At 40.9% G+C, this 14,878-nt stretch overlaps 1 protein-coding gene across 2 annotated transcripts; it reads right to left on the reverse strand.

Moving 5' to 3' along the window:
- Window positions 1-254: 254 nt before the first annotated feature.
- Window positions 255-14,281, reverse strand: XRCC2 (X-ray repair cross complementing 2). 2 transcript variants are annotated; one of them, XM_033058109.1, is made up of 3 exons: window positions 14,228-14,281; window positions 9,796-9,877; window positions 255-4,404 (listed from the first exon to the last, which is right to left on the reverse strand). In XM_033058109.1, exons 1-3 carry the CDS (start codon window positions 14,264-14,266, stop codon window positions 3,689-3,691), a joined length of 837 nt encoding a protein of 278 aa, XP_032914000.1. In that variant the 5' UTR covers window positions 14,267-14,281; the 3' UTR covers window positions 255-3,688. The 2 variants fall into 2 exon arrangements, with proteins under 2 accessions (XP_032914000.1, XP_032913992.1); XM_033058101.1 differs by lacking the exon at window positions 14,228-14,281 and adding an exon at window positions 12,094-13,807.
- Between the last annotated feature and the right edge of the window lie 597 nt (window positions 14,282-14,878).

Below are 14,878 nucleotides of genomic sequence, written 5' to 3' on the forward strand. Positions count from 1 at the left end.
ATGCCCTTCCAGTGCCTCCCCTTCTTTATGAAATGCAGGGGTTCTGTGCTACTCTGTAGTTGTTGGACACATTGCACCTGTCTGCAGCTTTTATACATGTGAAAATTCACTGCAACTTCCTACACCAGTTGGAGTTTGGTGCTGTGGCACAGCTTTATCCTGAGGTTTAAGTTTGACATCAGGCTTGGTGATGGCAAAATGATGTTGCCCATTGCCCCAGTATGGTATTTGCATATTAAAAGTTCATCTGAATAAAAAGGTTCAAGAAACATTTTATTAGAGCAGCCACAGAAAAGTAAAAAGTCATGTTCCTCTTCAGACACAGTCCAAGGCTTCTGTAGAGCTGCCATTAAAGTGGTATTTCTTCTTCCTCTGTCCATTACTCTCCAGGAAAATACAACTGCAGGTAAGTTTCCACAGGAGAACATTTATCTTCTGCCATTTCCAAACTCCAAGGAAAATTATGTTTCTGAGATTAGTTACATAAGAAAAAAGAAACTTGAATTTTATGTGCAAGTGCAAACTTAAACCAAGCAAGCTGTTGTTTGTATTTTATTTGCTCTATAAAAAGTCTAGGAATACAAAGAACTTTTAACTGAATATAAAATTCAACATTTTCTTTCCAGGTGTCCATAGAAATACTAGTTAAGTAGAAAATAAATATAAAATCTGCAAAATTCTTTAATTTGGTTTTGTTAAGAAGTCCTCTCATTATGAAAAAGATGGGGGAAAGGGTGAACAAGTTCCTCTTTATTTCAAACTCGCTGCTTTAATTCCGTGTTGCATATGAAACAACAAACAAAATTCTAAGGAATGTAAAAAGTTCCTGTGCCTACAAAAGCCTTAATAATACCACCCTGAGCTGAAGAATAATGGCACTGACATGAAAGGATTTTCATTTCTAAGAAATACCTGGCTAAATCACAGTTCAGGAATATATGTATTCCATGCTCTTCTGCAGGGCTGATTTAGCACAGACCTACTAACCTGAAATGTGCTTCTCCCTGGGAGACTGAGCTGCAGCAGCTCAGGGCACCTCAGGTGAGACAGTGGGCTGGAGACAGGGTGGTACAGCAGGTCTAGGTGAAAGAGGAGGATCTGCATTAAACAGTGTTCCAGGTATAATGCTGCATTTCACACACTCCTCCTGGCTCACAAGGATGGACTGCAGCCTCCACTAACTACAATCAGTACAAAATTTGGAGAAAATTCTCCACTCAAAAAACGGCAAACCCCATGTTTAATACCCAGAGAGCATTAAGGTACAAACAAAATCGCTGCTGTCTGGGTTCTTTATCACTGCATCTTTCTGAGACTTGTATCCTAAAGGTTCATTTTTCCAAGTGGCATAATTTTGGCAGAGGATGAGGTCAGTGAACTCCCAGATTATGTTCTTCCTATTGCTCCTGCAGCATTACAGGGATATGCAGATGCTCAGCACCTCAGAAATCCAGGCTGGCTATACAGCTAAAACAAATGTGCAGAGCATGAATAATACAATTACCAGAGAATTAAAAAAATCTGTCTGCATTCAAAGTAAAAATAAAACTGGGAAATTTCAAAATTTCCTGAGGTGCTCTTTTTGATCAACTAGAACTCTGGCTTCATTTCAATTTAGGCATTTCTTTTATAGTACAATGCAAAATACAAACTACATTGTGAAGAATATAAAAGCCTTTTTTCCAGACAAGAATGCCAGAACATATCCATTGTATTTTTTTCTCAAGTATATTCTTCAGCAAGTATGATTTTATGAAGAAGTTAATCATCAGTGGAGCTGTATTCTCCAATGGAAAGGGGGGCTTTTGTATTTGATTTTTTTCTAATAGAAATTACATAATACTAGAATTTTCCAATCTTAAAGTTCTCTAGCTCTACTTGAATTTTCCCATTCTTTTTTACAAAAAATTCAATAATGCCCTTTATCATAATTCATAGACAAAATGTCTACTCATGGTAAACCATCTAACTTTGGTCCACTCTAAGCTGAATGGTTGTTATATATTTTTTCATGGATTTGTGTACTTATGCAGGTTTTGAAATAAAATACATATTGGTCCTGATGGATGAGAAAGCACAAATGAAGTGACATTCTATAAAATCAGCAGCTCTGGGGAGATGTTGAAAAGGCAAAGTTTGCTCGTGTGTCAGAGTAAAGGAACTGATGGCGTGAAGAAGTGATCAGATGGAAGGTTTAAAATGAGAAGGGAAAAAAGAAAGTTTTCCCACAAAAAGAATAATTAAACTGAACTCATTGTGAACAGACACAGAGAAACCCAAGAGAGTAACTGAACTATACACAGCTGGGATTCTAGACATATATTCAGCTTGAAAAAGCTGCTTTAGAAGTCAGGAAATTCAAAGGTAAGTGTCTCACAACAGAGTTTTTCAGGCATCTTCCTCAAAAAGATACAGAGCTAGATACTTCTTTTTAATATGCATTTTTGTTAATAATCTCTTCAATCTAAACTATAAAACGTGCTGTGCAACATGACTGAACAAACATCGCTGTGAGAAGTATTTCCCCCTTGTTTGAGTAATTTGAATTTGTAAGCTAATGTAAGTTTTTGTATTAAATAATGTACTGTGTGCAATTTTCTTTCTTGTAAAGCACTTTGAAGCTTTCAAAGGGCACTCGAGGTTCATAAATAATGTGGTGTTTTTGCCAGAACTGGAGGGCATTTCTCATAAGTTCTGAATCTTCTTTGCCAGAATTGCAACATGTTACATGCCAAATCCTGCACACAAATGTTCTACATGTGGCAAATACATATTGGTAAAGACCAGAGGCATGGCATTTCTGGATTTCTTAAAGAGTGGGGAAGGGAAAGAAGTGGGAAGGAATAATGAGGGAGGGGAGAGAAAAAAGTGTGTGCATCATTTTAAAAAATGATAAACAACAAAAAAAACCAACCCCCACTCCCAAAACAACCCATAACTTGCACTTAATTATTTTCAAAAATTAAACTGTTTGCTGCATGCAGCACAAACTCACAGGTACCCAGAGCTGGGTCTTTATTTTTCCTTCAGTTATGGAAACCATGCCTCTACTTCTTTAATAGCTGAAGATTCTTCAATGGCAGATGTTTGTAAGGGTCAGAAAAGCTGCAATCCCTGAGCACTCACTAATGGAAATGGAGGCTGAGAGTCAGGAAAAGCAGCACAGTCAGGATCACCACTATTTAATAGGCTGTGAAAATGAATCCTCTTCTTCAGGCAAAATTGGCATTTCTTGTGCCCAAAGCTACAGGGAATAAACCAAGGCCAATGTTTGTAAAGAGTGAACTCTGGCCTCTTGGCAACCTCTGCCACAGACAAGGAGGCTCCTACTTCTGCAGCCTGGAAGAGAAGGAGTGTAAAGCAGCAAGACCCAGAAATCCCAACAGGCATTTGGCCACATGGGTTACACTGCTGAAGGATACCAGGACTTCAGTGTGTCTTTGGTTGCTATTTTCTTGATTAAGCACAAACAAGTAATGTCAACATTCCTCTATAGTTTGGACTGAATTGCTGAAGTAATTGAAAAATGTTACCATTCTCTGCCCTTCACTGAATTTCAAGAAAATGATGACAACAATTATTAATCACCCAGCAACTACCAGCTAGTTGAAAAGTTACTAAAAGCTACTTAGACCTAATCAGGCCTTAAGCACGAGGATTTGATAAACGTTTACAAAATAAACTGATGTTAAAACTGAACTCCACATTCTGCAACACTAAATGAACGTTTTACTATCTGGTTTCTTTTGAGGTGGCAAGAAACTACAGTAAAATCCTTGCTGTTGCCAGAATTACACTGCTTAGAGAAAAATACCCTGTGGGTTACCATTTGCTGCCATGATTTACATAGATATGGTCTGTAGTCTGTATCACTTTCATGGGGAAGTTTTAAAGGTAAAAAGCTTTCTGCAGAGTTTGCAGATTTCTGCATTAGTGTCTGTGTTGTTGCAAAGAGGATCAAGTGGTGCTGTGTCACAAGCTTTTCAAGGAAGTTAGCACATTTCTTCAGGTTCATCTCCTGCAAGGTAAGACTCTCCCCTCCATTGCTTCTGTCTACCCAATAAAAAGCTGACAAACTGTCTAAAAGCAAAACACAGAGTGAGGGGTGAGCACAGAACAGGTTTTCTAGAGAGTAGAGAGTGAGAAGCAACTGAGTGCTACTACTGCAGCTCACAAGGAAAAGCCTTCCCAGGCACTGCTTTATCATTTCTTCAGTCCCTTGTGCCAGTCTGTTCTCAAGAATGGTGACCAGCCGGAGCATATCGAAATGGTAATCTGTGTCAACAAACATGACTTCCACTCCCAGTCCTCCTTCTGCTTTGGGAATGATGCAGCGGGCTATCAGGTGATAAAGCATTTCTGTTTTCCCCGTCCCTTCTGGGCCATGGAATTCAATAACATCTCCTGTTCAAAAACAAAGCAGCACGTTGGCAGGTAAGAGCATGGATAGACCAGAGTTGGTTTTCAGAGTTTTCTGAACCAATACTCACTTCTGAAATTGGGGAATGCATTTTATTTGACATTCATAATACTGTTTAAATCCTGGTTAGCATCTACCAAAAGACATTTCAGTTTTCAAGAAAGGCCTCTAAAATGAAATTAATCAACTGTGAACAAGGTTGAAAACCTCTGCCAGCACCTTCTAGAAGACTTCCATCAATAAAAAGTTGGTAACTGGATTTCATCTGTATCATTACAAAAGTGACCAAGAAACTATCTACACTATGCACACAAGTAAAAAATAACAAAGTAGAGGACAAAACCAAAAATATTTGACATACTGGAGGTCATTTCACAGGCTGCATGTCACAGGATTCCTACAGGAATCTGTGACTGGTGAAGAGGACACCAGTAAATTTGGCACTTACATTCTACTGTGGTGATAATAACGTGAAACTGCTTCTTTTGACAAGGGAGACTCAGGGATTCCTTCAACTCCAGGCAACGCCTCTGTCTGGAGCAAAGGATCTCTGTTCATAAAAGGATTCAGCCTAATTACCTCATCCATGTGGGTCATAAAATATATATCATAAAAATTTAAAATGTTAATTAAAAACAGCATTATGCTTCATTAGGAAACCAGTTCTTTTGTTGGATGTGAATGCAAGATACTCTAAAGCCTTATACAGTCTTCTGATGTCTTGTATCAGAGCAAGACTCTAGAAAGAATTAATTTATTAGCTGCTCTTTATAAATTTCTAATTTTGGGAACTGGATTATTTATTTATGACATTTTGGATTTTATAGGCAGAAGGGTAACTACATGCAGTAAGGAGAATCACACAACTGTAATTGCAGGAAGGTGAGAGATTTCCACAGCCTAGGCAAGTGCAAATGGCATAACAGCTTTCCATAGGGGGATGTGAGAGTAGAGAATTAACTGCAACTTTCCTTAAACATGTTTGTGCCTGCCTGAGTTAACAGGGTTTTTCAAGTCACTGCTCAACTTCTAGAGGATGTCCTCATTCACAAGTGCCTACAACATCAAGATGCAGTTTGGGATGAGGGGAGGAGGATGGCAGGGAAGAAATCAAGCTCTTCTCCCTTTGCAAGTGTTAAAAGCAATTTACACCTGATGTTCCAAATCTGTCCATTTCAGTGACACTCAGAAATACCATTTCTATGAATTTGTGATACTTGGAAATTTATTAAAAAGTTTTATTGCCTCCCAAGCCCTACTAAGCTGTTCTGAATGGCTCCCTCACTTCTGAGATGAAAGACAATTACACTTCCTGGGATATAAGTTTTTATTTTCTCTTCCTGTCCAGAGGTCACAGTGCCCAACTCTGACACTTGCAGCCAGTGGCTCTGCTGTCACACAGCCTGTGCCAGACACATAACCACACCCTGGCAGGGTGAGATACCAGCTTGGAAGAACTCCTCCTAAAAGTGCTGGGTAGGTTATTCCCTCATATTTTGTCTCTTGAAATATTTTAGAACAATTGCATAAGGCAGCTTTTGATAAGGAACAAAGTTTATCTTTCGCCACTGGCTATGGCACAAAACTTCTGCCACCCTGACTGGCATTTCTGAATCCAGACCAGAAAGTGAGTGGGGCCAACAGGCAATAGACTGCTTCACCTGCCTTTACAGCAAAATATGACCTGCAGGATTCAAAAATTATTCTGGGAAATAAATGCTTCACTTTTTCCATCTGAAGACATTCCAGAATGTCTGTGTGGAGCAGAATGACACCAGATGAGGGGTTTTTTTGACAGAACTAATAAAATTTATTTAAGTAAAAATTCTAAGTTGAATAACAAAAATCATTCTCTGAGGTTTTTGTGGTGGTGGTTTATAAATACGAAGAGCAACACAGCCAAGCACCCCTCAAAGTTTGTTCAACATTGCTGAAAGAGATACACAGCTGCCTTGTAGTTAGACCAAGACACTTGAGTTACTCTGGAAACAGTAACAGCTTGGACTGCAAGAAAACCTCAAGAGAGCTGGGGATTTCTGTGCATTCCTGATTATCCAGGAGGCTGCCCACAAGAAGAACGGGTGCAAAACAGGAGCCATTTATAGCAACATCTATAAATGTAGGGTTTCATTGAATTAACAACCAGGCTGTTACAGTAAGATAAGAGGGGAAATTCATTTCTCTGGGGCAGAGAGGACAAACCATGACACAGCAAAGGAGGAAATGAGGCCAGCGACGTTTTCAAGAAGCCTCTGACACGCTGACAATAGGTCACAGAAGAAACTGAGTGATCAGGACTAGCATCATCCATTAATGTCAAAACAACTTTGAAAGGAGGATTAGTAAAAAGATCCTGTCACAGGACAAGAACAGGCTGAGAGGGAGAGCAGGAACAGCAATTTAACATTGAGGAAAGTTAATGGGAATTTTTTCTATTAGAATTGGTGTTGGCAGACACTAAACATATCAGTAGATGAATGTTCCATTAGCTTGGCAAAACATGCAGAAGACAAACTAATTGGGTTAATAAAGACTTAAGTTTGTGAAGATTTAACAGATGGAGATGGATGAGCAGGGTGATTTCACATGAAATTCAGCACTGGTGCATTCAAGAGTTAGGTTTTAAGGATTCCCCCAACACATTGCCTGGCTCAGGGCAGTCTGAACTAACCCATTATGGGCAGACTAAAGAGAACAATATTCCAATCCTATGAATGGACATGCAGGTTAAACTAAATGATGCTGAAGAAATGTGAATATTTATGTAAGATTAATATATTTTTAACTGAAACACTGTGCTCAGTCCAGCCAATCAGTTTGGTGTTATGTCTTGAATGAAAAAAGCCTTATTTTTGTCTCTAATCAATCCACCAGCAAATGCTGGTTAGACTGTTTTCTGACACTGCAGATACAAACAAGCTGTTGGAATACTCAGCAATAACTTTGTGTGTTTCACATTGTAGGCTACCCTGAAGTTCCTGGGCTGGTCATTTACAACACTGTGCAGAAACATTTATACCATTTGTAAGTGAAGTAGAAAGGCCTGATATTTATTCCAAGTTAATGTTGGGTGTCATGCAATTGGTGAACATCAGAGCCTTGCACTGACACCCACACCTTCATGCCAGTGGCACAGGGGAAATAGGACCAGCAATAGTGGAAGATTATTTAATGCTTGTGTCACTTTTGCTCCATTCCAGAAGAGCTTAAATGGTATGTAATTAATGTACTTATGTGCTCTTAAATATGCAAGTCCATCATAATTAGAAGCAGTGGTTAGAATATCACATTAATACCTATATTACCTGTCCCTATTTTACAGTACCCTGACATGCAAGTTATAAACACTGAACTAAAATGCAACCTTTGGATAGTTTATTGAAACTTCATATATTTGTTTGGTTTAAATTCCATCAGAAAAAAAAGAGTAATTTAAGTCTTTGCATTAATCACAGCATTTTAGATGAAGAGCTGTTCACTATTGACTTCATGGGCAACATATTACAGAATTCCACAGTGACACACTAAAAGTCAAGTTCATGACAAATGGAGAGGTAGCCTTCAACAGGGATTTAAGACTGAATAATGAGAACACACATCAAAATAACACATGGGCTCACATGAATACTGTGGTATTAAAAGACAAAGCAAAAACGTAATAACAGGTGAAGTCCATTTATATATATACAGCTAAAGAGCTGTGCTAATATGTTAGGCAGCTTCATTAATGTCAGCCAAAAAGCATGACCAATATGGGTAATAATTGATACCATTTGTTCAAAGCAGAAGAAAAATACAAGTGCTTCAAAAGTTCAATGACTCTGCTGAGAAACCAGTGATGAATTTTAGAAATGAGGTTCTGGAACAGTCTTCAGGGCAGTTAGTGACCCCCAAGAAAACTTCTTAAAATCTGTTTGACCAGTACATAACCAGCTCAGTCTCAAGCATTTGCTGTGTGTAAAGTTGATTAAAATATACCAAACATCCAGACTAAAAGATCATTTAATATTTATGTTTGGAAAAAATACAGTAATAGCCTATCTTCTAAAAAAATTAAGAATTTGAGAGCCTGGTGAAGATACACTAATTTTACTCCTGGCCCTTAATTCTTCCTGTGAGTAACACAGCAGTTCAGAAAGGAGAGTATTCAAACACTCTTCTGTGCTCTACTTGCACTGGTTTAGGAGTATTTCTCTGCCCTTTATCATTGCTATGTCACACTGGAAACTTTCAGGGCAGGAATCATGTACTGCTAAAGCCCACATGTGTTCTCTAGTGCTGCAAAACAATACACAAAGGGTCTCACAGTGACTGTGCTTGAAGACCAGCATCATCTCTCAGCCAATTATCCTGATTCTTTTTATTGCTTTTTCTGCTCTTTCTTCTGAACCTTCCATATTTGTGGGAATTCAAACTGCAGACAAGTGTGCTGCTAACCACTGAAGCCACATGCTTTCCCTAGGAAATCCACTCAGTCATACATAAATTCCACAACAGTAGTACCTCCCCACTGACCCTTACTGTTTGCCACTCATATGCTTTTTTTCATATATATTTTCAGTCTTGTGTAATCAGAGTTGTCTCTTCCATCATGAAATTCATTAAATTTCACACCATCTGGAAAATCAGTCTGACTTCCTGAATAGTGTGTTAATTGCTGCTTAATTCACTAATTTCTTTCATTAAAATATCCAATCTTGATCTTAAAATTTCTTGTACTGGTGTCATTGAAAGGTTACCCCAATTCTCCAATCTGACATTCCCATTCATTCACTGAAGGTCTCTATGAGTCATGTTGATCCTGACATTGTGAACTCATTCAACTAATTAGTACCTATGTCCATAATGGAATTGTTTATGAAGCTCTATCTAAGCATACTTAGGATTTTTCAGGTCAAGACTGAATGGCTTGGTGACTTGGCTTCATTGAAAAACACTGTTTGCTCATGCCCCTTATCCCAACTTACCCAGACAACTCTGTATCACTGAACTCTCTGCTCTTTACTGAACCTCATGTTCTTTGCAAATTTCTGCAGTTGTGACTTTGTGGTGGTTGTCTAGACCACTGATTAAAAAAACAAACTGTTTAATGACAGACTCTAGAACAAATTGTTGGAAAACTACTGACACTGACCAACATGCTTGGTATTTACTCACCTACACCTTTGTTGTGATATGAATAAAGTAGATTCTAAGGCCTATTTAATGACATTTGAAAGGGTGACATTGCATTATTCCATTTTATCTAGTTTGCATTGAACTACAGCAACAATTAATATTCTGATCTAGGGAAAAATAATTTACTTGTATGCTTATCTCTGAGAATACCTTTACATGAACATTTTTCCATAAATGGGATAAAGACACATTTTTACCATGAACAGGAGATCCTTCCTCAGCAAACAGATAAGGTTCAAGATTCTTCAGAGAACTTCTCCCCTCAAGTCGTGCAAGCAGCTTTTAAAGACAAGACAAAGAGCCATGCTGTTAACTTAAAATAATGGACCTCAGGAAACAAATTTAAAGGATTCCAAAAACTGACAGTTTTCCATGACAGTTCTATTGAAAGATTAGCCTGATTTTAAAAATGTTTTCATAAATACATGTGGAAATGTATACTCTGGACTACAGCATCAGAAGGTCCCAGCCTGACAAACACACAGATCCAATGGCTGTGAGGAGAAATAAAGTTTAAAAAGCAAAGGCTGTTCAGGGACGTTAGTGAGAGCAATCACCTCTGTACACAGCAGTGCTGCCATTCCAAAGAACAAAGGGAAAGAATATCATTTGTAACAACCATCACCTCAAAAAAAAATTCTGGCAGAGGTGAAACCTTACCCATCATCAATCCCCTGAGCCAGCCTCTCTGACCATTTGTAAGTAAAACCATGTGCATTTCACCTGAAAAGTTACACAGGACTGCTCTGGGCTACAATCCTATTATATCATAGTTACTTGTTCAAACAGAGTATGGATTAAGAATGTTCAAAAGTAATTAGTCACCAGTGACTCTGCAAGAACCTTTTTAAGGCAAGCTTGAATTTGTTAAGCAAGTTCTCCAAAGCCCCTCGTAAAGTAAGTCCTTTGTAAAACTAATTACTTCAAGGATCATGGACAGTTTCTTAAATTGAGAGGTATTTGCATAGCGAGTAGACAGGTATTCACAAAACCTGTGTTGTTAGTAGTTCTGGCCCACTGTGTAAAGCAAGAATGTAGCTTTTCCCTGGTACTAGAGCTGTTATTCTCTACATGTGTTAGCACACATGGCAAAGGACATTATTGGGATGCTCAGTGTCACCAGAGCACCTGTCCTGGTGCCAAACACGACATCCTCCAAGACGCCCAGAGGTCATTTACAGATCTGAATAAAACAAATCCTGGTCAGTTTTATCCCATCCTCAAGACCAAAAGAGTTATAAGCACACACACCTTCAAACAACTGCTGCCTTCCCTTGTTTTCCTCCTTGTCACATCTATGAGCAACACTTGCTCTGAATGGAACAGCTCTGTGTGTGTTTGCCTTTAACAGTAAAATAAAACTCCATTAAATGGCCCTGAATTTACTTCAAGTGGTCACAATGGGAATCTAAGTGTGACATTTACATTGACATTTTAAGAGTCCCTTCCATTAACAAAATGTCAATGTGTTTGCCTTGGCCTCTTCACACGTATCCAGGAGTTTTCTGACTCGTCCTCTGAAGGGCCAAAAAACCACTCAAATTGACCTTGCTCTGGATCAGCAGATCCTCCCATTACACTTCACACATTTGTGAAGCAAAGAAAACACACAGTGAACTCCTGGGAACCAGCAGGGTTCTATGATCTAGACAAAGCAAAAATCCAGAGGGAGATATGTACATAAGAATGCAGGAATGTAACTTGGGGCACATAAACCAGCAGCTCTCAACTACCAAGAGGGCCTCAGCAGACGCTACATGTGCAGCTCTCCTGTGCAAGCAGCTGCCAGGTCCACTGGGGAGGAGAAGCTGCACCCACTGGGGAGAAGAGCCAGGAACCTCTCACCCCTTCATCAGCAGTGGAAGTTGAGGGAAAGAGGAAAACCACCACAGGCTGCTGCTTTCTGATGCTCTTCACTTCTTAGCAGAGGAAGCACTGCTGTGGCACGCAGGGATAACGGGGTCAGTGATGGGCACTGCAGCCACAACTGCTGCTGGCCTAAACACATTGCTGCAGCCTCCTGCTCCTCATCTGTACATTAACAAATATATCCTCTGCAGATTATTTTTTCTGGGACAGTGAGCCTCTGTCTCCTCTTAGACTATCAACTCTTTAAATTTACTGGGAGAGTTCTGGAAACACACAGTAAATTGATTGCTATCATTTAAATACAAATCTGCCGTTATTTAAATGGTAAGTTTATATATTAATTTTAAATAACTACAGGTGCTTTCTCTGAGCACTGCTCATGTAGGTAATTTATGGTAATTTGCTGATGATATTGCACCTGTGTTTTTATCAAGCTTGTATTTACTTCCGAGTTCTGAAGCAGAATCTCCAAAGGCACTTGCCTCATTAGTGCCATGCTGGGAGCAATGGGGTTCCTGGCAGAAACAGCCAACAATTTTCCTTCAACTCTCACAAAGGTTTGTCCACACTGCAGCAGAAGTCATGGAAGCAAAGCTGAGATGAGACACTGCACAGGCATCCCTCACCTCTGCCCACATTACAGACAGGGACAGCACTGCCTGTTCCAAATGGAGCAAGAGCCACTTCGGCTCTGTTCCAGGGGAGCCATTCCCATTTTGCCTCCTCATATGTTCTTCTGGAAAATGAGAGGGCGAGAAATCTACAGCATGTAAAGGGTAATCTGGAAGGGGGATGTCAGGTGTCCCAAGTTTTGTCACAATGTAAAGAACACAGCAGTAAAGCACCACTGCACAGAACCTTGGACTGGGAAGATCTTAGAAACAAATCCCAAACCAATTTCAAATCCCATATTAGAGACTTCAGATTCTATAACAAAAGTGTAGGTGCTCATTTCTTCCTCCATAAGCCTCTCTTCATCTTTTTTTACACAAAACACCACCCTTCAGCAACCTGCTAGTGTGGTAGCTCCTCACTCTTAGGTGTTCTTTGAAAATTATGCCAGCAAGAAACTGCACAAATGTGCAGTTACATGTAGAGAACAAGCTGTACAGCCAAAGTTCAGCAGCAGCTGGGTTAAATGTCATTAATGACAAACCTGATGAGACTCAAATATTTCAGCTATGCCTTCTTTAATTCATCATTCTTTTAATAAACAAATATGCATATGGACAGTCCCACTAATATATGACATGCTCGTACTCTGTTGGTTTCAACAGCACTGTGCATCAATGGAAGCACACACGTAAGTCTTGTCAGGAATGAGAGATTACTTCATTAAAATGTTAAAGAAATTCAAATTAAATACTCCAGCTCTGGTAGAGGCTGTGAGCTAACCTACAGGCTATTTACACATACAAACCTATCTCGAGTACTAGACAAAATTTAATTCTCAACCACTATAACCGCTCTGACTGAGCTTTTGTAAACTTTGGGCATGAAGACATATGCAAGCTATTTATCTGTACTTTTATTGTGATATTCCAAAGGTGTTTTGCAAGAAGTTCTAATTTGCTGTATTAATTACATTCAATAATAAAAGCACAATATTGCGGACTCAGTATAACTCAGTAAAACCTGACTTCATGCATGAGACTATTTAAAGAAATATTGTTTTAAATTAAGTGTTTTCTGTTTCAAGTACTTTTACCATTTTTTTTGTCTGGACACTGTATTCATACACTGACTTTTCTTAACCCTTTGGCTGTCAGCTCCTCCCTTGTTCCAGGTTGGATATCCATCCATTGCAGGCAGTTGATGCCATGTGTATTCCCTGTTGGCACCACTCACGTGCACAAATAAATGCATTTACCCCTTGGACAAGGAGCACAGCTCATCTCCTTAATTCGTGTCTATTTGCCAATAATGGACATCTGGTACTATTTTTTTTTTTAAGTGTCAATAGGGCTTAAAAGCACAAGTCCCACTAAAAACCACACAGAGCTTTAACAATAAATAAATATTATCACACTTTTCATTTCTACGTGAACTATTCAACATATTATGACACAGTTACATACAAATCTCCAAGCAGTTAAGCTACTGATTGCCAAGTGGAAGTTTCTAAAAAATAAAACATCCAGAAATGAAAAAAAAAAAAGACTAATAAAACAACACAACAAAATCCCGAAACTCAAACCTCTTTTCTCCTAAAGAGTAGGAAAGCAATTCCACCTTACATAATGTTTATTTATAGACTCATCAATTAGGAAGAGACCTTTAAGATCACCAAATCCGAATCTTTAAATGAATCCTTTCTCACAGGTCTTCTTCCTTAGGCATCCCTCCAACGCTGGGGAGGGGAGCGCGATGGGAATACTTATAATATTTATAATATTTATACAGGAATTATCGAGACACCTGAACCATCCTCCCCCCGTGCTGCACGAAGCACCCATGGTAGGAGCCCACCCGCATCCCGACACAAAGGCAGAGCAGGGAGCCAGCGGAGCCGGATCCCTCCCGGATCCGGGGGAAATCCACCGGGAAAGCCTCGGGGGGCGGAACTCGCAACTCCCTCCCTCACGCACCGCCCCTCAGGAGGCCCCGCGGGGGCTCCCCCGCGCCCGCCCCGCGGGGTGGGGAGGGGAGGCTCGGCTCGGCTCGGCGCTCCTCTTTTCCCCGGCTGTGGCCTCGCCCGGCCCTCCCCGCCCGTGTGCCCGGGCCCGGGGCTGAGGGAGCGGGGCGGGGGCCGCGCCTCACCTGCGTGCCCGACTCCGCCCCGCCGAACGCGTCACCCATGGCGGCCCCGCGGCCCCGCGCCCGCCGCCGCCCCGCAGCGCCCCCGCCCGGCCGCGCCCTCTGCGCCTGCGCGGCTCCGCCCCCCGGCAGCGCGGGGTGGAGCCTGAGGGCTGTGGAGACGCGGGTTCGAGTCCCGCCTCCGCCTCAACTCACGGCCGTCCACCCGTCCGTCCCTCGAACGCGGCTTGGGATTCTTTGGACGCGGCCGGGAGAATCACGGAGTGAAATAGGTTGGACACCATGTCACGCAGACCACGGCACTGAGTGCCTCGTCCAGTCTTTGCTAAACACCCCCAGGGACAGTGACTGTCACCTCCCTGCGCTGCCCGTTCCAGTGTCTAACCACTCCTTCCGAGAATAAATTCTTCCTAGTGTCCAGCCTAAACCTCCTCTGGCACAGCTTTCAACCATGTCCTCCTCTCATCCTGTCCTGAGTTACTGAGAGAAGAACATGACTCTCACCTGGAGACAAGCTGTTTATTTTAAGGACTTGTCTTTGTACAGGTGTGTGTGGGTTTTTTCTGCTCCTGCTGGAAAGGGGCAGGTGGCTGTGCTGGTGTGACTCAGGGGATGCTCCTTGGTGACACTGTGACTCAGGGGATGCTCCTTGGT

The sequence above is a fragment of the Catharus ustulatus genome, chromosome 1 (genome assembly GCF_009819885.2).
Source record: "Catharus ustulatus isolate bCatUst1 chromosome 1, bCatUst1.pri.v2, whole genome shotgun sequence".
NCBI lineage: Eukaryota > Metazoa > Chordata > Aves > Passeriformes > Turdidae > Catharus > Catharus ustulatus.